Source organism: Scleropages formosus, chromosome 22 (assembly GCF_900964775.1).
Source record: "Scleropages formosus chromosome 22, fSclFor1.1, whole genome shotgun sequence".
NCBI lineage: Eukaryota > Metazoa > Chordata > Actinopteri > Osteoglossiformes > Osteoglossidae > Scleropages > Scleropages formosus.
The window spans coordinates 17,834,890-17,855,459 of NC_041827.1; the positions used below are offsets into that span (position 1 = coordinate 17,834,890).

The 20,570-nt window shown below is 44.7% G+C and overlaps 3 protein-coding genes across 7 annotated transcripts; 1 reads left to right on the plus strand and 2 right to left on the minus strand.

Annotated features, from left to right (window-relative positions):
* The first annotated feature begins 1,677 nt into the window (after nucleotides 1–1,677).
* Nucleotides 1,678–9,904, plus strand: tsen2 (TSEN2 tRNA splicing endonuclease subunit). 5 transcript variants are annotated; one of them, XM_018744535.2, is made up of 11 exons: nucleotides 1,678–2,134; nucleotides 2,262–2,328; nucleotides 2,975–3,014; nucleotides 3,953–4,415; nucleotides 4,510–4,578; nucleotides 5,912–5,962; nucleotides 6,157–6,356; nucleotides 7,597–7,633; nucleotides 8,543–8,654; nucleotides 9,522–9,611; nucleotides 9,700–9,904. In XM_018744535.2, exons 1-11 carry the CDS (start codon nucleotides 1,946–1,948, stop codon nucleotides 9,771–9,773), a joined length of 1,392 nt encoding a protein of 463 aa, XP_018600051.1. In that variant the 5' UTR covers nucleotides 1,678–1,945; the 3' UTR covers nucleotides 9,774–9,904. The 5 variants fall into 5 exon arrangements, with proteins under 5 accessions (XP_018600051.1, XP_018600053.1, XP_018600052.1 ...); XM_018744537.2 differs by having other exon boundaries at nucleotides 6,157–6,295; XM_018744536.2 differs by having other exon boundaries at nucleotides 3,953–4,403.
* Nucleotides 9,905–10,184: 280 nt separating this feature from the next.
* mkrn2os.2 (MKRN2 opposite strand, tandem duplicate 2) lies at nucleotides 10,185–14,161 on the minus strand. The gene is made up of 4 exons (XM_018744572.1): nucleotides 13,885–14,161; nucleotides 12,859–12,908; nucleotides 12,038–12,206; nucleotides 10,185–10,685 (listed from the first exon to the last, which is right to left on the minus strand). The coding sequence occupies exons 1-4, from the start codon at nucleotides 14,085–14,087 to the stop codon at nucleotides 10,460–10,462; spliced, it is 648 nt and encodes a 215-aa protein (XP_018600088.1). The 5' UTR covers nucleotides 14,088–14,161; the 3' UTR covers nucleotides 10,185–10,459.
* A 3,027-nt stretch (nucleotides 14,162–17,188) lies between these two features.
* On the minus strand, nucleotides 17,189–19,588 carry mkrn2os.1 (MKRN2 opposite strand, tandem duplicate 1). Its single transcript, XM_018744571.2, has 4 exons — nucleotides 19,368–19,588; nucleotides 18,865–18,911; nucleotides 18,483–18,645; nucleotides 17,189–17,559 (listed from the first exon to the last, which is right to left on the minus strand). Exons 1-4 carry the CDS (start codon nucleotides 19,586–19,588, stop codon nucleotides 17,334–17,336), a joined length of 657 nt encoding a protein of 218 aa, XP_018600087.1. The 3' UTR covers nucleotides 17,189–17,333.
* Between the last annotated feature and the right edge of the window lie 982 nt (nucleotides 19,589–20,570).

A 20,570-nucleotide genomic window follows, 5' to 3' on the forward strand; every position in this document is an offset into this window, starting at 1 on the left:
CATGTCTTGAAAAATTACCATCTCTTGTGAAATGAGTGTCTGGGCAGCCCTGCGATGTCGGTTCTGCAGGCGAGTTCTTTCCGAGATCCACAGCAGCACAGGGAGATAAACAGAGTCAGGAGTCCTGAGCGTCACCGGACCCCATCGAGGAGCGACACGCAGCACTCAGAGGGCTCAAGGGCCAAGAGTCAGCATCTCTTAGTGATCCTGTCATATTTCTCTTGTATCTGGGATCACCATCAAACTCCACTGTACAGCCACTTTTAAATTAAATTCTGCTTCACTTCTCTATTTTATTGCCTTACTTTCCATTTATGGTCGGCTGAAAAAATAAATCAAAGCAATTGACATTTAGCTGAAGAGGCTTACAATGTTAAGTTACCTACAATTAGTTACCCATTTCTACAGCTGGGTAATTTCTTTACTGGAGTAATTTAGGGTAAGTGCCTTGCTCAAAGATACTACAGTTGGAAGTGGGACTTGAACCCATGACCTTTCAGGTCCAAAAGCAGGAGCTCTAACCATTACACTACCAGCTGTCCACACACACCCCTGCTTGTCCCATACGGGGTCGCGGGGAACCGGAGCGTAACCCAGCAACTCAGGGCGCAAGGTTGGGGGGGGGGAATACCCAGGACGGGACGCCAGTCTGTCACAAGGCACCCCAAGTGGAACTCGAACCCCAGACCCACCGGAGAGCAGGACCTGGTCCAACCCACTGCACCACTGTACCCCCTCAACCTAACTCATTTATGAGCTAATCTTAAAATATGTTTGAAATGTATGAAATTACACAATCTACAAAGTGCAGGTCTATATAATCTAATGTAATGGCTAGAATGACTTATTTGAGAAATATTATTGTCTACTCTAAGATACTAAGTCCCCCTCTTATCTGATATATTTGGAAGGTTCTGGAAATTTTTCTTGTTTCATGGGGCAAACAGCAGAATTGCAGCTTTCAGGGTCTTGTGGCCTGATTGTAGTGAAAAACAAAACTTTCCCTTTATTCCTGCTGTTATTCTTCATCTTTAATAGTAACGGTTATTATACAGGTCAAATTGAGGGTATGGAGCACATTTTGTGTCATTAAATAGCAGCAATAGTGGGTGTAAAATACTTGTGCTTCAAAGCATTAGCATAAATTAAGAAGGATGGATGAACTCTAAATTTGGCCAGACGTGGAAAATTATCATATGATATATGTATTTTTTAACCAATTTTAAGATTCTGCATAGTAATTTGTTTGATGGATTGTGGATCCTCTTTAGTTACACAAGACCTCCACCTGCTGGGGAATTGCTTTGCTATTCTGAGTAAAATAGTAACTGGAATAACTAATTAATAACTTAATTAATCATTAAATAAAATGGCATAATGCGATGCGTGATGTGAATGACTTTGACAACAAACAATGTGATTCAAACATTGATTGTGCGAAATAGAAAATATTTAACATAACGAAATAATTTTAAATTCACACTGTTTCAGTGTCATGGCTAAATTTTTTCCTGTACAAAGCAATATGTAGAAAGACACGGGCTGTTGCGCTGACTCAGGCATCAAAGCTTTAAGTGTATGTTTTTTAAGCCGATTAAATATAAAGAACTCAACAGCGCGATGTGTTTCGGTGTGCTATTTTAGTAGGGTTATTACGGGAGCGCCGCACGCAAACGTCCTGTCGTCACCCGGATCCATTTCCGTGGTTCATGTTAAAGAGATGCGCGCCAAAGGCGTATATCCAGCGGTAACTGTGTGATCACGTGGGGTTCAGCCAGTAAATGTAATTAAAGTAGGCGCTGTAGCGCATAAGCATTTTTTTTGTCTCTTTATTTTATTTTAATCATGAGTCGTATCTTCAAAGCGTGCGACTCCACTGTATTCCTCCATTTAGCAGCTTGGTGCTGATTTGCTCCCGTGAAGTTTTGGGCCGAGGCGAGGAAACATGACTGAAGCCGTGTTCCAGGCGCCCAAGCGGCGCGCCAGGGTTTACGAGTCGTACGAAGGGCCCTTCCCGGTCCCGCTGTGCGCGGACGGAGCCGGGGGTCCGGAGCCGCTCGTGTACAGAGCAGACGTTGTGAACCGGCACGTGGTGGTGCGGGACCCGGCGCACATCGGAGCCGTTTATGGGAAGGTCACTAAGAGTCACCATCCATCCGCACCGCCGGCCGCCGCGAGCCTGCGCGTACCCGTTGCGTTCCTTGCGTTCCTTGCGTTCCAGGCGCGATCCCGTGTCTTATTTCTCTCTCTCCCTCTATTAGGGTTACTTCGGCAAAGGCGTCCTGTCGAGGAGTAAACCGCAGCACAGCATCTCCGAGCGCTTCCAGCGTGAGTCCGTCTGCGTTCCTCTCCATTCCGCTCTTCATTCCCCTCCATTGCACTCCGTCAGATTCGCTCTTCCCTCCGCATAACGAGCGTACTTGGTGCCTGAACAGGTGCTCGTAAAACGAGCTCTCCAATAATACCGTCCATTTTTAAGGGGAAATGATGAATAAAACGGCCAACAACGTCTTCAGACATGCAAAACTGACACCTCACACGTGAAAAGTCGTGAAAATGATAGCAGAGGCCAAACAAACAGAGGGAGACCCTGATCTGTTCTTCTTAGTCCCTCTGGTGAGTGAGGAGAGGAAAACAAAACGGCTCCCACTTCCTTCGCCCGAGAGGGAAATGAACCACTAGGGGTCTGAGTACCAGTGGCTGCGCCCCCTGCTGGTCATTCTGGGCTTCGCAGGGAGCTTCTGTAGCCAATGGGTTCAAGCGCTTAGGGGAAGTGGCACGTGCAGCATCCAGGAGACAGTTCCAGCTGTCCCAGCACGCAGCCGTGCCACACGCACGTACGGCCGACCGTTCGCACCTTCTCGAGTCACGATGCGCTTCCGGCCGCTCTTCTCTTGAGCGACTTACTTTCATTCGCATCAATGTATAGCGCAACGTTCTGCCCTCCTTCACGCAGTTCTTGTGGTACCTGCAGGTTTCGGTGACCAGCGTCTGCCAGTCATCTCCTCCTCCAAGTGAGTTACTTCTGGAGGCGCCGGCACACTTTTTCAAAAGTCGAGTTGAATCACTAGCTCATGCTGCATTGTTTTCAATTATTTCTAGTAGATGTTGATGCATTTCTCCAAAGTGACTAGAAATTAGAATTTTAGCCAGGCAATTTTTATACTAGGGAGCGCAGTGGCACAGTGGGTTTGGCCAGGTTCCACCCTCTGGGGGGTCTGGGGTTCAAGTCCCGCTTGGAGTGCCTTGCAACGGACTGGTGTCCTGTCCTGGGTGTGTCCCCTCCGCCTCCAACCTTGTGCACTGTGTTAGGCTCCAGTTTGCCGTGACCCTGCTTGGGACAAGTGGTCTCAGGCTTTGTGTGTGTGAGTGAATTTTTACTGGTTGAATACAGGGTAAAGTGCATTGATCAAGCGTACTGCAGCAGGAGGCGGGTTTCGAACCCAGGTGTTTTAATAGGAAGGGGGTGACCTTAACCATTGCACCACCTCCCACCCATTGTCTTCTAGCCTGTTTCTTACCACCAGATTTTCTCGTGCAGGTCCACTGCGGGTAAACACAGCTGCTTCACGACCATCCTCAACTAGGGTGTGTTAAATTTTCAGCCAATTATTATTTTTAATTTTTTTTTTTTTTTTTTTTTAAAAAACATGTTTAAAATTTGGAATGTAGCCAAGTTGAAAAATGGGAAAACCTGGTTTTTGCCGCTGCTGGCTTTGGACCCAAAGGTCCTAGGTTTGAATCTAACCTCTGGCTGCAGTACCCTAGAGCAAGGTACCCTAAATTGCTCCAGTAAAACAACCCAGCTGTATAAATGGGTAAATAATTGTAAGTAGATTAACATTGTAAGTCACTTTGGAGAAAAGTGTCACCTAAATGGATAAATGTAAGTCTGTCTTGAAAGGTCTGAAACAATGAGTGTGATCCCAGGTGGGACACTGTTGTCCTCCAGGTATGAGCAGCATGTGAACTGGGCCAGAGAGCTGCTGCTGGCACAGGGGCTGGACGAGGACGTCGTTGACGAGATGCTGCAGAAGTGTGTGCAGCCAGTGCCTGAGGTGGGGGTTGAGGAGGAGGAGGAAGAGGGGGAGGGACAGGAGGGGGTCACGTGCAGCGAGGACAGGAGTGCCAGTACCGGGCCGCTGCCACCATGTGGTCTGTCTGATGGCGAGCGGCCCAAGCCGAGGCGCCAGGGAGATCCTCGGTACGACCCCCTCGCCGAGCTCCACGAGCGGATGGACCGGGAGACGGTAGACGGCACGCATTTCTCCCGGCACGATGGACGGGTGGAGCAGGAGGACCGACGGTGTCCCCTTCCATCTGCGGGGTGCCAGTACGTCCTGGTGGAGGAAGAGGCAGAGAGACACGAACAGGCAGCTCTCGAAACCAACGGACACCGCAGCGTAAATATCAGCGTGCGGCGCGTTTCTCAGCATCTCCTCCGGCTCATGTTATGCAGCGAATCGTGCAGCTCCACCGGTTCCTTCTTTGACTGCATGTCTCTTGCAGGGAGTCCGACTGGTGTGCAGGATCAACCCGTTCCAGGTGATCGAGTATCTTCAGCTGAGCCCGGAGGAGGTGAGACGCTGTCCGCTCCCAGGCCTCGTGCAAAAGCGTCACGATGTTCGTGGAGCGATGAGGGGGCGGGGCTTCTGGGCGACGGAGGACGGTGGTCATGAAGTTCAGGTGTTCCTGTCGCGTGGCGTCCCATGAGCCCCACTACATATACCCCTCCAGTGTGATGAGGGAAAACGTTGATTATGTTGGTGTTACCGTGGCAACTCCTCTCTCGCTGGCCCTGGGGTTCGTCGATAGGCCTCCCGGGACAGGGAGATGTTGGCATGCATCGTTTTGGGCCTCGCGCTTGGCGCTCTGCTCCTGCCGACTCTTTCTGTTTACCTTCAAATGGGACTGAATGTTGTTGCTGAGGGGACAGTAGTTAACAGAGCAGATCTGCTCGCCTCCCAGGGGGCCGAGGGAAACTACAGCCGCTTTTGGGAGGCTTGCGAATTGTACGGCTCTTTACAGTTTGGCAGCAGGGGGCGTAGCAGTTAGAGCTGCCACCCCGCACATGTACTTCATCAACTGGATTTGCTCCGTTCTACCACAGCTCTCTTAAAGACTCCTCCGTGCAGCAGGCTGCGACTTTTCCACATATTCCGAATGCGAGAATCTCAGCCGAACATGTTTTTGCTACACTGTTTATTAGGTTATTTGGGACAAAACCGAAACAGATGGGAAGAAATTGAAAATCATTGAGGTTGTTGCTATCAGTCGTATTAAAGAAGTAAAAATTAGTTGAAATAATCTGAAAATAATCAACAAGAGTGTGAGAGTACAGTCCTGGAGTCCACCATGACATCTTAAAGCATTTGAATTCTTATGTACATTTATGTACTGTAGCATCCTCTACTCCAGATGCTTATCCTAATTGGTACAGTAAAAATTACCCTGTTGTATAAGTAACTTAGTCAGTGTGACATTGTGAGTCACTTTGGGGAAAAGTGTCATGAAAATGAACAAATGTTTGTCTTTTTTTTTTTTTTTTTTTTTTTTTTTTTCCTTCAAAATCTGAATCTGGCTTAACGCATCTGAAATTATACAAAATTTTTTGAAGTTATTTAAAAGGTGGTTGATTGAAAACCTGGAATATATACAAGATTTATGGACCGTTTATCATAAATTTTCAACGGTGCCAATTTGATGCTCTTCATACCTTCCAGCCAAACCCCAGTAGCTGAACACAGGTGTTGAGTGCATTTGAAGATTTTCAATTTAACATGCAAAATATGTTTTACTTTATGGCATTATGGAATTTTTCTTTTTTTTTAGCTGTCTTCGGAAAGGATTGAACATAACAACATGGTATTTGTGTTTCATCACCTTTGACTGGCATGTGTCCCTTTTTCAGGCTTTCTTCCTGGTTTACGCTCTGGGATGTTTATCTATTTACTACAATGAGGTAAGCTGGATGCCCCCCTTACGCTGTTACCGGTTTATCCCAGTATGGTGTGAAGCTGCCTTCTCTTAATGTCATGCATAAATTGTACTTTTGCTGAGATGTATGTCGCTTTGGACTTAAAAGCGTCTGCTAAATGAATAAATGTAAATGTAAGCGAAGGGCTCAGTTCTCGGTCTCCTTCTTCCCTGCGCCAGGAGCCGCTGACAATCGCTAACCTGTGGGAGATGTTCTGCTCGGCACAGCCCAACTTCGACACGACGTACGCCGCGTACCACTACTTCCGCAGCAAAGGCTGGGTGCCCAAGACGGGCGTGAAGTACGGAACGGACTTCTGTGAGTCTCCGAGGAAACGCATATGTCCACCGCTCTGTCTGCTTTCTGGAAACACGAGAAGGTTTCTTTTTTTTTTTCTTCTTTTTTTAAATATATTTTTATTTTTTAATGCTCTCCCCCCGTTACCAGGTCCTCATTCCTAGAAACTGTTCCCAAATAGACCAAATGTCAAAAAAACCAGATGATGAAACGATTACTCCATTATTTTTATGGAAAAGAATTCCAGCTTTTCTCAGATTCACCCCGAAATTATCCTAAATGATGTCTATCATTAGGAAAAGTAGTGATATTACAAAGTGCTACACGATCATATCTGTCATATATTCACTCCTGTGCATGTTTGCAATTTTTTTTTGTTTACCTGCCTGATGTTGTGACCCTGTGCTGGTCATAAAACCAAAAAACCAGAAAGGAAAATTAGATTTGATAAGGTAAACTAACATGATGGTGTATGTGGACAGGCTTCTCAAAGGCTGCATGTCACAATAAATTAACTAAAATAGAGAATTTAGAGCGCAGTGGTGCAGAACACAGGATGCAACACAAACACAAGAGAGGCCATAGAACCAGGATGTGAGTGAGAGCATGGGTACACATTTCCCACAATGCAGTGCGGCTCACGGTCTCTTTCACGCAGCCGCTTGATGCGGGTTTCAAATGTGGTCTCAGTTTATCGCGGCGGCTCAGATTAATCTGATTAATGATAAGTAGGGTTAATAATCTCGGACCGGATTTCTGGAGAACCGGGTATCGGGAGACCAGATGTCAGGGACGAGTGTACATGAAGCAAACCCGTGCCATCGATATTGTCTTCCTGCTTTCTCAGAAGCAGCTGGCATGCTGTAGATGTGGGTCAACTGTGTGCTGTAGTTAACGTGGAACCTGAGGGATGCTGTTGGCGCCAGGTTCGTAACCACAAGCGCCCACGTGTCTGAAACATTGATGAGCCACATGTCTTTTCCGTTAGCGGAGAAGTGCGCTCCGGGCCAGCAAGGGCCGTTCCGAGTCACGCTGAGCCGGACCTCGCATCTCACCCGAGGCTGCTCGGCTGCTCAGGTGGGCTGCTGAATAATTCAGGGTGTTCTCTCACGACATACATCCGTCTCCTGATTGCCGAAAGGGAAATTGACTCCCTTCGACCGGGTCCAAATAGGGCAGCAGTCCATCGGCGCAGCTCAAACTGCTGGACTCCGCAGTGATGTGTTCTGCATTGTGCCAAAGACCATTTTCACACTGAAATGTGTTCCAGTGTCTTGTATCCTCCCTTTGTCCTCATTAATTACTGTCTTTTCTGTCCGCAGTGCTGTACCGGAAAGGACCTCCCTTTTACCACGCAAGGTTGGTTCAGAGACACATTTATGTTTATTCTCCAAAGTGACTTATTTACCCATATATACAGCTGGGTAATTTTTACCAGAGCAATTTTAGGGTAAGTACCTTGCTCTGGGGGGTGCGGTGGCGCAGTGGGTTGGACCACAGTCCTGCTCTCCGGTGGGTCTGGGGTTCGAGTCCCGCTTGGGGTGCCTTGCGGCGGACTGGCGTCCCATCCTGGGTTTGTCCCCTTCCCCCTCTGGCCTAACGCCCTGTGTTGCCGGGTAGGCTCCGGTTCCCCGTGGCCCCGTATGGGGCGAGCGGTTCTGAAAGTGTGTGTGTGTGTGTGTGTGTGCCTTGCTCTGGGGTACTACAGCTGGAGGTGGGAATGAAACCTGCAACCTTCAGGTCCAAAGGCAGTAGCTTTAACCACTACGCTACCAGCTGTCCCTCACAGGGTAGGTTGTCACAGAGGTGTCACTCTGTGTGAAGGCTATAGTGACTTTTACTTCTGCTGAAAGAGTGTGTGTTTGCAACTGGGTGTGACTCGTAGCTCTGTCTGCACAGAGCAGGTAGGTTGGGATCCAGACCCCTCACTGGACAGTTGCGGTTTTAGTCCCTTGTTGGAGGGAAGACTTGGTGCCGCTCAGAATCTGGCCATTTTGTTAATTTATTTGATGTCTTTGTCCAAAACAGCTGTATGTTAAGCTTTAGCCATTTATACAGCAGGGTAATTTTTACTGCATCAGCTAAGGTAAGGAACTCGATGAGGGTACCACAGCAGGATCGGAATGGGTTATAATCCAGCAACTTTTAAGGTGCAACTTCTGCTCAGCGTTTCACACAGAGTTGCCTTGTGTTTCCTGCCACGCAGCGCTTACACACCTCACCTTCTCCCCGGGCGGGTTTTTAAATGCGCTCTTCTGTCACCGGCAGCTACTCGGTGGTGGTGGAGAAGGTGGACGGCTCATTCCGAGGAGCGACCCTGCGCCCGTTCACCTGGCGCTCCCTTGCTGCCCTCAACAGGATCACTGGCAATGTGTCCAAAGTGAGACTCCAAACACTTCCTCTCACACCTCCAGCAGCCGGAGCACTCCATCGCACCTATCGACATTTACATTTATGCATTTAGCTGACAAGGAGGTGTGGTGGCGCAGCAGGTTTGGCCAGGTCCTGCTCTCTGGCAGGTCTGGGGTTCAAGTCCCGCTTGGGGTGCCCTGTGACGGACTGGCATCTCATCCTGGGTGTATCACCTCACCCCCAGCCTTGTGCCCTGTCTTGCCAGGTTAGGCTTCAGTTTGCCACAACCCCACTTGGGACAAACAGTGTCAGTCAGTCAGTGTGTGTGTGTGTGTGTGTGTGTGTGTGTGTGTGTGTGTGTGTGTGTGTGTTTAGCTGACACTTTTCTCCATAGCAACTTGTGTTTGTAATCTACCTCCAGTTATTTACGCATTCATACAGCTGGGTAATTTTACTGGAGCAATTTATGGTAAGTACCTTGCTCGGGGTACTACAGCTAGAAGTGAGAATCAAACCTATGACCTCTGGGTCCAAAGGCAGCAGCTTTAACCACTATGATACCAGCCATTTATTTTTTTTTTTTTTTTAAAAAAAAAAAAAAAAAAAAAAGGGAGGGGGGTATTTTCAGCTTCTTGGAGAGCAAGGTCAGGTTGCTCTTTCCTTGTGGCTTGAGGTTTGACGGTGCAAATGGCTGCGTCTTTCTGCTCCGTGTAACTGTAGTGTAACACCAGTGACTTCGGGGGGTGTTTCATTGTGTGACACGCTAAGCTCCGCAGCCCTGGGGATGTTCAAGTGTCTCCTGCTGTGCACACCTTCCGTTTGTTTGGTGGTTTTGGTACCAAGCAGCCAGCATTATTATTATGTTGTGGACGGTAACTGTCTCTCCTATGCGCAGGAGCTCATGCTTTGTTACGTGATCAGCCCTCCGGACCTGAGCGCCGAGGAGCGCCGTTCACCCGAGTGCATGAAGAGGCTCAAAGTCCAGGTGGGGCTGTGTGGCAGCAGCGCGATCATCCCTGGAGACCGTCGCCTCTCCTCCCCTCCTAACACCGCGGTTCTCCGTGTGTTCGCAGGAGATCATCGTGAGCAGATGGGTGTCCTCCAGGGAGCGCACAGAACAGGAGGAAATATGATGCAACATATTTAAGAGCACATCTGCATTTCACAAATGTATTGTTTTATTTTTGGTTTGACTGCTCCAATACATGCAAACATCCTTCAGAATGTGAATGGGACATTTATGTAATTTAATTTAAGTCTACGAATAAAACACTCGAACCTGGAGTTCTACGCAAGTTTGTATATTTCCTTCTGGAAAGAAACATCCTCACTTGCTTTTCATCACAGAGGAAATTTTTATAAATGATTTTTCTGGTGTTCAGCAGTTTTAGTTTTTCTACACAGATTTTTTTTTCCAAGCGATGGAGAGCTGGATTAGCCTTAGTGTAGGGGGAGACCAGCAGCTGGTGCTCAAACATTGTGGGTTCGAGTGCCACCTGTACACCTCTGTGGCTGTTAACCTCACGTGAACTGCTTTACCTGAACTGCTCTGTCAAAGGTGCTGATTGATTTGTTTAGTCTGTGATCACTAACTTTTTTATTGTTTTTGCAGTGTTTGCGAGTTTTACGTGTAAAAAAAGTTCTCTACAAGCTGCTCTGATTGGAAGCACAGACACTGAAAGAGGACGTATAAAATCCAGTGTGTAAGGTCTTGCAGCTCATCGGTGTTCAGCTAGTACAGATGGAAGCCCGTAAGTGATATTAATATTACTTTGTCGATACATTCATACTACAGCTGGCGTCAGTCCTCCTGCTTGGGGTTCCGGCCCCGTCTCAGGCAGAGTCTTCCGGATCCTTCTGGAGACTGTGCACTATGTAGAAGCCCTTCTGGGAGATCTCCTTGCAAAGGGTGCTGTACTTGGAAGCCCTCTTTATGCGGGGCAGAACGAAGCTGTTGGTGAATTCCTCCTTCGTCAGCGAGCGTTTGCCCTGGGTCGCCAGCACGCAGTTTATGAACATGAGTGTGTAGCTGTAACAGTTGTGTGTTTCTTCGTCAAATCTGCAACGCAAACAGCGGATACTTTACTGGCGGCATATTCCGCATATTCCGTTTGCCAGTAGTTCCTCAACAAAGAGTGGCATTTTTTTCATCATTAATTTAACCTCCCTTTCTGGACTTGAACAGGTTTTCCTCACATGAAACACACTGAGAATTGCATATTATATAAATAATATTATATACAATATATTTTAATTCAGAATTATGTGAACATGCAATTTGTAGCTTAATGTTTGCATATGATGAACTGACATTTCGGCCAAGAATATGACCCTCGGTGACATCTAGCACAAAACAGGTCAGCAAGCCCCCATGCTTTCTATCCCTTTGCCTGAACATCTCGTCATACTGCAGCCATGTGCTGTCTCATAACCATGTATCATAAACCTTGTGACTTCTTTCATAGTGTAGAGCCATCAAAGAAAGTGCTAGAAAAAGTCTAAATGCAATGGGAAGTCGTACTCTCAAGTGAGAAACGATTCTCTTGAAAGGCAATATCGTTACAAATGACTTAATGGTTTGAACGAGTATGATTTACTATTAATTTTATGCAAATAATACTTCATGAATGCCTCAGCAGAGATGGGATATGAGGGTTACAACTGAAAGCAATACTTCTGTTATGAGAATTGCCTCCTTAGGTATTGTTCTAATAATAAAAATATGTATATTTCACTTAAAAGCAACTTTTGAATGCAGATTCTCAAAGCACTTAAGATGAGAATAGGTTACAACTCTAAAGCTATTTATTATAAATATCAGCATTTTAAAAAAAAAAAAAAAAAAAGAATAAAACACACACTCGCTGTCAGTAACCATTTGTCCTAGTCATGGTGGTCTTGAGCCGCTCATTCACTCAGCCGGTTACACACCGTTAGAGTCACCAATGCATCCGAAACGTCTTTGGATTGTGTGAGGAAACCCACACAAACACAGGGAGAACATGCAAACTACACACATAATGAGCTAGATTCGAACCCAGAAGCTGTAAGGCACCTGTGCTACCTGCTGAGCCCGTAGGTCACCCAAGAACAGAATGAAGGACCACAGAGGATAATGGTTATGGCAGTGAAATCTTGGGGGGAACCGGGGGGGGCATAGGGGATATAAAAAGCAGCAAAGACAAACGTTACATATAAATGATTATGAATATATACTTTTAAGCCTGAATTTAAAGGTATCTATAGCAGTTCTAATATTTAGGGACCTGAAATTTTTTCCTGTGTCTGAAAGATAAGGCAGAAATTTTCAGGAGATTTTCGGAAACAAATGACTGCGTCATGCGAGGGAAGCCTATACTTCGCCGCAGGTTGCTGTACTGCGCGGCGTCGGCACGAGAGACGCGGAACCACCTTTGCCACTGTGTGTCCCACGTGTGGGCCGAGGAGAACTTGTCCAGGTACCGATCCCACTGGTTCATGAGGTTGTACATGTCGGGCTGAACCAGGGGGACGCTGATGCACTTCTCCCATCCACAGATGTCCCGTCGAACCCCTGTCTTCGTGTAGTTGTACACCACACCTCGAGGCAACACAATGTATGACGTAAAAGTAGTGTTATTCTGTGTTCTTATGTGCCCCCTTACCATTGCTAGTACCACAGCTGGGCAATGGGGTTATTATTATTATTATTTTTCAAAAAAATATATAGTATTAATATTTGTGTTAAAAAATAATTGTATTTATATTTTTTAAAAATTACTATTGGAAAGTTATAATAATAACAACAATAATAATAATAATAATCTGACACTTTTCTCCAAGATGACCTTCAGTGTGTGGCTTGTACACTAAACTACTTACACTGATTTACCCATTTATACACCAGGGTCATTTTTACAATACCGTTTCAGGGTAGGTACCTTGACGAAGGGCACTGTACCAGGAGTGGAGGTTCAAACCCGTGTCCTTCACGTGATAAACAGCATCTTTAGCTGAGTTAAGCGTGTGGTCCGTTCATATCAGAACGTGCTAACGTTTTGTTTTACCAAAACACAGTTACGCTTCCAGACGTCCGGTCTGCTTAGTCTGATATTTGCTAGAACTTTTAAAAGTTACAGCTTTGTATTTACTCATGTCCTTTTAAAATTTAGTCTCCTGGTTGCCGAAAGGGGAATCGTCATTCATATGCTTTTAAAATTTGATTGTAATTGATTTTTTTTTAAAGTACACACCACCAGTGTCGGTGATTCCGGTGTGTAGTTCTGATTCTCCGTCAAATTCCCTGTAAAGGGAAAGAAAACAGCAGCGATCAAGATGATGATGGTGATGTACAGCACCAGTGTAAAGTGCGAGTCCACCTGGACGAGCTGGACAACAGCTGTATGGGACAATCTGGACAGGAGGGTGAGAGCGAAGCAGCAGCCAGGTGTCCTACATGTGTGTGAAGTGCTGCAGAAGAGTTGGGAGGACATGGAGTCTCATCTCCTCACCCAGAATGTGGGCAGAAACACGTCTACAGTGGGTGGACTCACACTTTACTCTGGTATGATATTTATAGTTACATTTATCTGACACTTTTCTTACAATGTTAAGCTACTTACAATGATTTACCCAGTTATGGAGAGTATTTTTTTACTGTATCAATTCACTGTAAGTACCTTGATTAAGGGCACTGCCACAGGAGGTGTGATTCGAACCCACATTCTTTGAACACTAAGCTGCGTGTGCGTGTTACAATATCATGGTTTCCAGCACTGTACTGTTCTCTCTTTTGGGTTATCTCACCTAATTTTTAATTCTTTAACATTACATTTACATGTGTTAAGGTCACAATTATTTACCCATTTACACAGCTGGGTAATTTTACCGGAGCAGTTTAGGGTAAATACCTTGCTCAAGGGTACTGCGGCCGAAGGTTAGATTCAAACCTTTGGGTCCAAAGGCAGTAGGTCTAACCACTACACTATCAGCTGCCCCCCCAATATGACACAAGCTCACCATTATTAATTAATATTTATTGTTAATAAGAATTTTTTTGCCCATCTGTTTCTCATTTTTTTCCAAAATACCGTAAATAACAGCATAGTAAAAACATTTTTAATTGAGATTTTCATATGCGGACTTTGCAGAAAAGACAGTCTGCTGTAGAACAGCATGCATCCAGCTGATGAACTGATGATGTTCCATGTTTCACTGCAGCAACATTCAAGTGGAGCATCACCCACCATCACTCGGCATCCCAACCATGCAGCCCTTACCCATGCAAGTATCCCTCAGTAGGGGTTACAAGGAAGGAGCAGGGGGTCTTGTGTCCGTTGGAGAAGGGGTTGGGGACGCTGACCGGGGCCTCCTCCAGCCGCCTGCCGCCCAGCCCCAGGCCGCACTCGGGGCATTGCTCCGGGATCGAGAAGCAGTAGATGTCCCTGCCGCAGTGGCTGAACCTGATCACGCTCTTGTCCATGGAGAGGAGACATGGAGAGTGCCACCGCCCTGCCACCCGCGCTGAGCCTTAAAAGAGCAACCCTGCCATCGCGATCGCAGCATCTCCACGGGAACAGGGTTTCGCTTGTTCTCCTTGCAGACTGACTCCTCCCAGTGCAGCATGGACAGCCTATCAGGTTGCACCCGACACAATGTGACTGTTAATTAATTAATTGCTGTGATCGAAAGGGCCCACATACGAGTCCTCGTCCAGCTCCTGCATTCGTACCCCGACCTGGTAATGAACTCAGGACTGACTGTCTCAGGTAATACAAGACAAATTTCCAGCCATCTGCGTTGCTCCGTATGACACGCATACATCAATTCATCACAGAGTTACTGCGATATCAGCGCCATAAACAGTGAACGAGTTAAGCTTTCTAAGCTGCCCGCTTTGGATTTCACCTTTTTTAAATGATCTCCAAGCACTGAATGATTTGAATGATGCGCTAATTTAATTGCTGAAACACAAAGTTGTTTCCATCATGGCAAAAAGGAAAATACAACAGTGATAAATAAAATTATATAATAAAATATAAAAAATATTTTTGACCCTTTTACTCAAAATTCAGACCTTGGCTTGTTAAACCTGCACAGTCGTGACCCTTGACCATTCCACAGCTCAATACTGAGTGTGTCTGGAGTTACACACACAAACAAACAAACCGTTTGTCCCAACCAGGGTCGCGGCGAGCCGGAGCCTAACCCAACAACACAGGGCACGAGGGGGGAGGGGACACACCCAGGACAGGACGCCAGTTCATCGCAAGGCACCCCAAGCAGGACTCGAACCCCAGACCTGCCGCACCCCTGCGCCCCCCTGGAGTTACACACTGCTTGGGTAAATTGGCAGGACAGTGTCGACTTAAACACAGTAACGTGACCCTCCCCGAAATTCACATTGATTTATTTACCTAGACGACACCTCAAAACTCAGCAGACAAAATACTTGTTCTAGAAGGTAAAACAGCTGTAATAAACACATACTGCCTAGTATCAGAGACCCTGTTCATAGATAGAATCTGGAGAAATGATACTGTACAAAACCTAGACAGACCCTTCAGGTATGTTGTCCCTCCGCTGGGCACACTTTGCACATCAGCACTTAAAACAGGAGCTGGAAGTATTATTTAGTTATTCATTGATTTGAAAGTTTCCAATAAGGTGACTCAGCATGTTAGGTTTGTATATTAATCTTCTTACACTGATTTACCCAATTATATAACAGGGCAATTTATACTGTATCAATTCTGGCTAAATACCTTGATCAAGGGTACCGCAGCTGGAGGTGTGATTTTAATAATTTCGAATAGAATAGTAGAATGTCCCATTTCTGGGAAATTTGTCTTGGACAACCATGACACGGCCAGTGCACAACATTGGACTCACATAAAACAATACATACCGTAACATACAAGAAATAAGAATAAAGCAACAATCAAAATATATTAAAAACCTGCTGTATACCAATCTAAAATCTCAGTTTTTGAATTCTCTATTCAATAATTTAAACGCAGTTGGCACAAAAGAATTTTTATAACGATTTGATTACACATCAGAATCCTAAATCGTCTCCCTGAAGGTAACATGTTAAAATTCTCATGTAGAATGTGTGTCATCAGCAGCAATTTTTTTTTAGCTTTAATTACATGAGTAGAAAGCAGGAAGAGGCAGGTGTGTTCTTACTTCACCATGAATAATCCACCATGAAAGAATCCACCAAGATTGACATTCACGGAGCAGCTCCGTGCATCTTCCACCAAATATTTTAACAATTAAGGTGCTTTGTTAGCAAAAAAATTACTGTAAATTTGTAAACTTTGCATTCAAATTATAGATAAAAAGCTATTCAGCTGTCTGAATGATTTATGATGGTGCTCTGCTTCCATGGTAACACATATGAGAGGAGTGGGACGTCCCACGGGCGTCTAACAGTCACTTAGGAGTCATTCACACGATCCGCTGCTTTCAGTTCAGCGCTGAGCAGCATCTTTGTAGGCAGCGCTCAGCCATGTGGAACCACGACAAAGCCTGAAATGGGATCGAGCCGCTCTGACTCAGCATTTTGTACACCCAACATGGGCTTGCGGCCCCGCGGTTCCGCCGAGCCCAAAAGGTTTTCAGCGTCTGCCATTGTGACATTCGCCGGAGAAATGTGAACACCAACGAAAATGTAAATGAAAACCGTAACAAGACGTTCAAGATGTTTATTGCGGATTATTATTTTTCTTGTTATTCTCCATTTGTCGACATCGGTTTCCAAGGCAACTCACAGAGTTAATACAGTGCAATAAATAAATAAATGGTTTATTATAACACTAAACAAGCTGGTTAAATTGAACTGAAATGCAGAGATTAACAAACACTTTTTGTTCATGTATCAAGGCAGTTTGAAGTTATCGGTTTGTCAGATGTGTGTGGGATGCAGCCGTGGGATATAGAGGCACAGTCCTGAGAAGGAGCGGTGGAGGCCAAGGGGCCAAAGAGCCGAAACTCCATCCCAAAGAACTGAATTGCCCTGAGCGCTCAGACAGGTGACACAGAGAAGCACCTGCGCAGGGCTCACATGCCTCCGTTTATATTACCTAAGGCCATCTACCTGATTAGTGGTCAAAAACCAGCAGCACGTGAATGAGTCTGTGGGAGCGGAAGTGTAGCAAAATGACAAATCTCACAAAACTTCATCTTCCACACCACTTATCCTGTCCAGAGTCACGGTGTTATATTTTAATGAAATATACACTTTGGTTATAGATATTGCCTGATTTAACTTAGTAAATAATTTGTTCAGATGTTAAATTTCACTTTTCCACTTTAATGATTTTATATTTGTCTATATTTTATATTTTTACATACGTATATATATATATATATATATATATAATGGCACAGCAGGTGGCACTGGGGTTTCACAGTTCAGATATAGGTTCAGTTTGTGTGGAGTTTTACCTTTGTTTAGCACTCTAGTGTTTGTGTGGTCTTCCTCCAAGTGCTCTGGTTTCCTCCCACAGTCCAAAGACATGTGTTTCAGGTAGACTGGTGACTCTAAATTGCCATTTGTGTGTTTGTGTGTGTCTGTGTGTGATGAACTGGTGTCCTGTCCAGGCTGTACTCTGGACCACCATGACCTTGCATTGCAGAAGTGACGGCTGAATGATTGTTTTTACATGAACAAAGACGTTTAATTATTTAGTTTCACTGATCACAAAAATACAGCTATTGCTTGTTATATGGTCAGAGATTTGGATCCATCCACTACATAAAATCCCTTCTTAAGAATCTCTCTGTACACTGTGATATATTTGGAGATGGTCCTAATCCTGGGAAGGACATACGTGCCTGTGAAGTCATCTCTGGTCACAATGGGTTTGCCTTCTGTGGTTCGCATGTGGTTTATGAAGGTCAGAGCAAAACTATAACAGCAAGAACCAAATTCCCTTTCTTCATAAAATCTGTAAAACACATATTATATATACATCAGCCCTCCAACAACTAATAAGTTGCACTCTTAAGATTTTTTAAATACAGTATATCAGTTTAAAAATTTTGGGTAATTTAAAACTGAGTATATATCCTCCCAAATAAAATGTAGGCATAGATGTTGCTATTAAAATACATATACACAGGCTATAAGTAACAGGGTCCCATACAACAAAAAATGCTTCTTAAAATATATACAACAACCTTATGATTTAGTACATCCATATTTTTACCCATTGCAGAGTAGTTTTCCTTCCACTACAGTTTTATTCAGTGCCTACTGTCTTTCGCTGCAAACCACACAGATATGGTGTTTTTTCCATAACAAAACCTACTGCTATATAAACTTCTACTTCCAAAAATAAATAAATAAACTTGTACATTCCATCACAGTGACAGTCTGACTCAATCACAACCATTAATAAAGGTAAATCTAATATCAGCACTGAAATATCAGACTCAATACTATTATTACTATCATTTCATTTAGTTCACACTTCTCTCAAAAGTGACGTACGTTGTTAAGCTAATTATACTTATTTATCAGTTTATACGGTAGGGTCATTTTTACTGGCGCTATTTCTGTTACTCTTTTTTAATAAATACGGTAAATTGGTGTTATCATATTTAAAAATATTTTATTTAGGTATTTTAATAAGGTTTAATTGACATATGTTTTTACAATAACTGATTTTTTCCATAAGAAATAATGGTAAGAAGACACCCTTGCAATGGGAGTTCATCTAATATGGTGATTTTATTGAATTTATTAACCCCGTTATGTGAGGAATGGGTGTACACTGTAATTATAGTTTTGCATTAATCAAAACATGATAAGCTCCTATTTCTACCCTCTGGTATTACTGAACTTTTTGATTTCTGAGGGCATCAGCACCTGTCTGGAGCCCATGAATCCGAGAGGGAAAACTGCTCCAGCTCTCGGTCCCAGCACATCCTCAGGGGCTCAGCATCAGGGTGGAGCAGTGGCACAGAGACACACTGCTCCCATCCAGACTCGTCTCGCCGCACTCCAGTCAGGGTGTAGTTATAGACCACACCTACAACCAGCAGAAAGCCTTTAAACAAGGAACTTGTCCTTAAACTTGCCTTGCTTTTCTCCAGTAGGAACAATACATGACATCTGCAATGTATGCCATCAAAATACCCCCAGCTGCCAACAAGGAGCACAAAAATGTGCCTCTTTGACTGTCAGCACAAGTGAAAATGTATGAGTGAAACAGTAAAGACAGTACAATGAAAAATTAAATGTACGACACCTTTAGAATTTGATATCCCAATGTGCAGCTCGAAATTATCCCATTCACTGTGGAAAAAACACATTAGGCCATAAACAGGAAGCAAAAAAGATAAATATATGGTCCAGGAAAACCTTACATGCTACTTTAATACATATCTGATACAGTTTTGAGTCATCAGTTTTGACACAAATTTTAATAAGGAACTGTAGGCCCTATATTATGATGAGCAAATCCACTATAAGGTTAGGAAAAAACAACTACAGCTGACAGCACAAATGAACCTAGTGTCCACACACATACACATTTTCTGAACCGCTTGTCCCATGCGGGGTTGCAGGGAGCCAGAGCCTAACCCGGCAACTAAGGGCGTAGGGCTGGAGGGGGAGGGGACACACCCAGGACGGGACGCCAGTCCGTCACAAGGCACCCCAAGCGGGACTTGAACCCCAGACCCACCGGAGAGTAGGACCTGGTCCAACCCCCCCCCCACCTAGTGTCCAGGTTAATGAATAGGAACGTACCCGAGGAACTGGGGTCCCTGCATGGATCCGATGGTAAAGGCACAAGGCACCCGGTGTCCATCGGAAAAAGGACAGGGGACACTTACAGGCGCCTGGAGGAGACTGAACTTCAAAGGCTCCTTGCAAACAGGACAGCGTGACAAACTTTGTGTCGCCAAATCCGCAGAAAAGCAGTAGATGTTTCTGTCACAGTGGCTCAACCGGATGATTGTTCTGTCCATGTGGAAGTGAAACTGAAAGCACCTTTCTGTAGGTGCGGAGGCCAAGGGCAGGACTACAGTGGGGGCGGGGGGTGGCTCTTCTTTCAACCTTCACATTATTATATTCCCTTTTTTTTTCGTTTGGACCGAGAAATACTATATAGTAGACATAAACTATGGGGAAAGCAATAGTTTCAACCCAAATTCCCACAATGACACAAGGGTGACACAAGATACAGGCATATGGAACATTTACCATTCACTGACTGAAAATCATGCAATTCACACTAAGTGCTCCCATGTATAATTTAAGCAGAACTGTTGTCAACCTTGAGACAAATAAAATATTTACAAAAATTAAAATCTTTAATTTTTTCTCCCCATATGAAAGTATGTTTCCTGTAATTTCCACATGTGTTTTAGCCCTAAACTGGCTCACTTAGAAAACTTCAGTTGATCAAAGAATAGGTATTCTTTACAATTAAGGGTATGTTAGTAATACTGAAGCATTGCTTCTTAAATTGCATCACTTAAACTTGTGAATGCTTCCGTGTAGCGATTTCATGTCCTGGGGCAAAGGTTAATTTCATATTTTTTCCTAATATTTTGTATTAATATTTTATTAAAGTGAACAAGGTACGAGTTTTAATTATATTTAAAACATGTGCACGTTCACACTTCCGGAACCTAATAGGTAAATTGACTCGGGTTGTTTAGGAGTCCTATTTCAGGCTTGCACACAAAAATGTAACGGGAAGATTTGTTTAACTTTTTTTTAACCGGAAGATAGATACGTTCGCTCTTCCGCATGTAGAGTGTGCGTACAGCACGTTGGCGCAGTGTTCAACCAATCCTTCTGGTCATCAGCGTGTCCTTCGCCGTTCCTATTGGATGATCTCGCAGAGGAGCATCTGATTCGTTCCTGAGCTCCTGCGCGTTCCAATTGCAGCATTTTAATTGGCCTTTGCCCAAAACCTACTCTGATTCGTTCCTGAGCACGCGT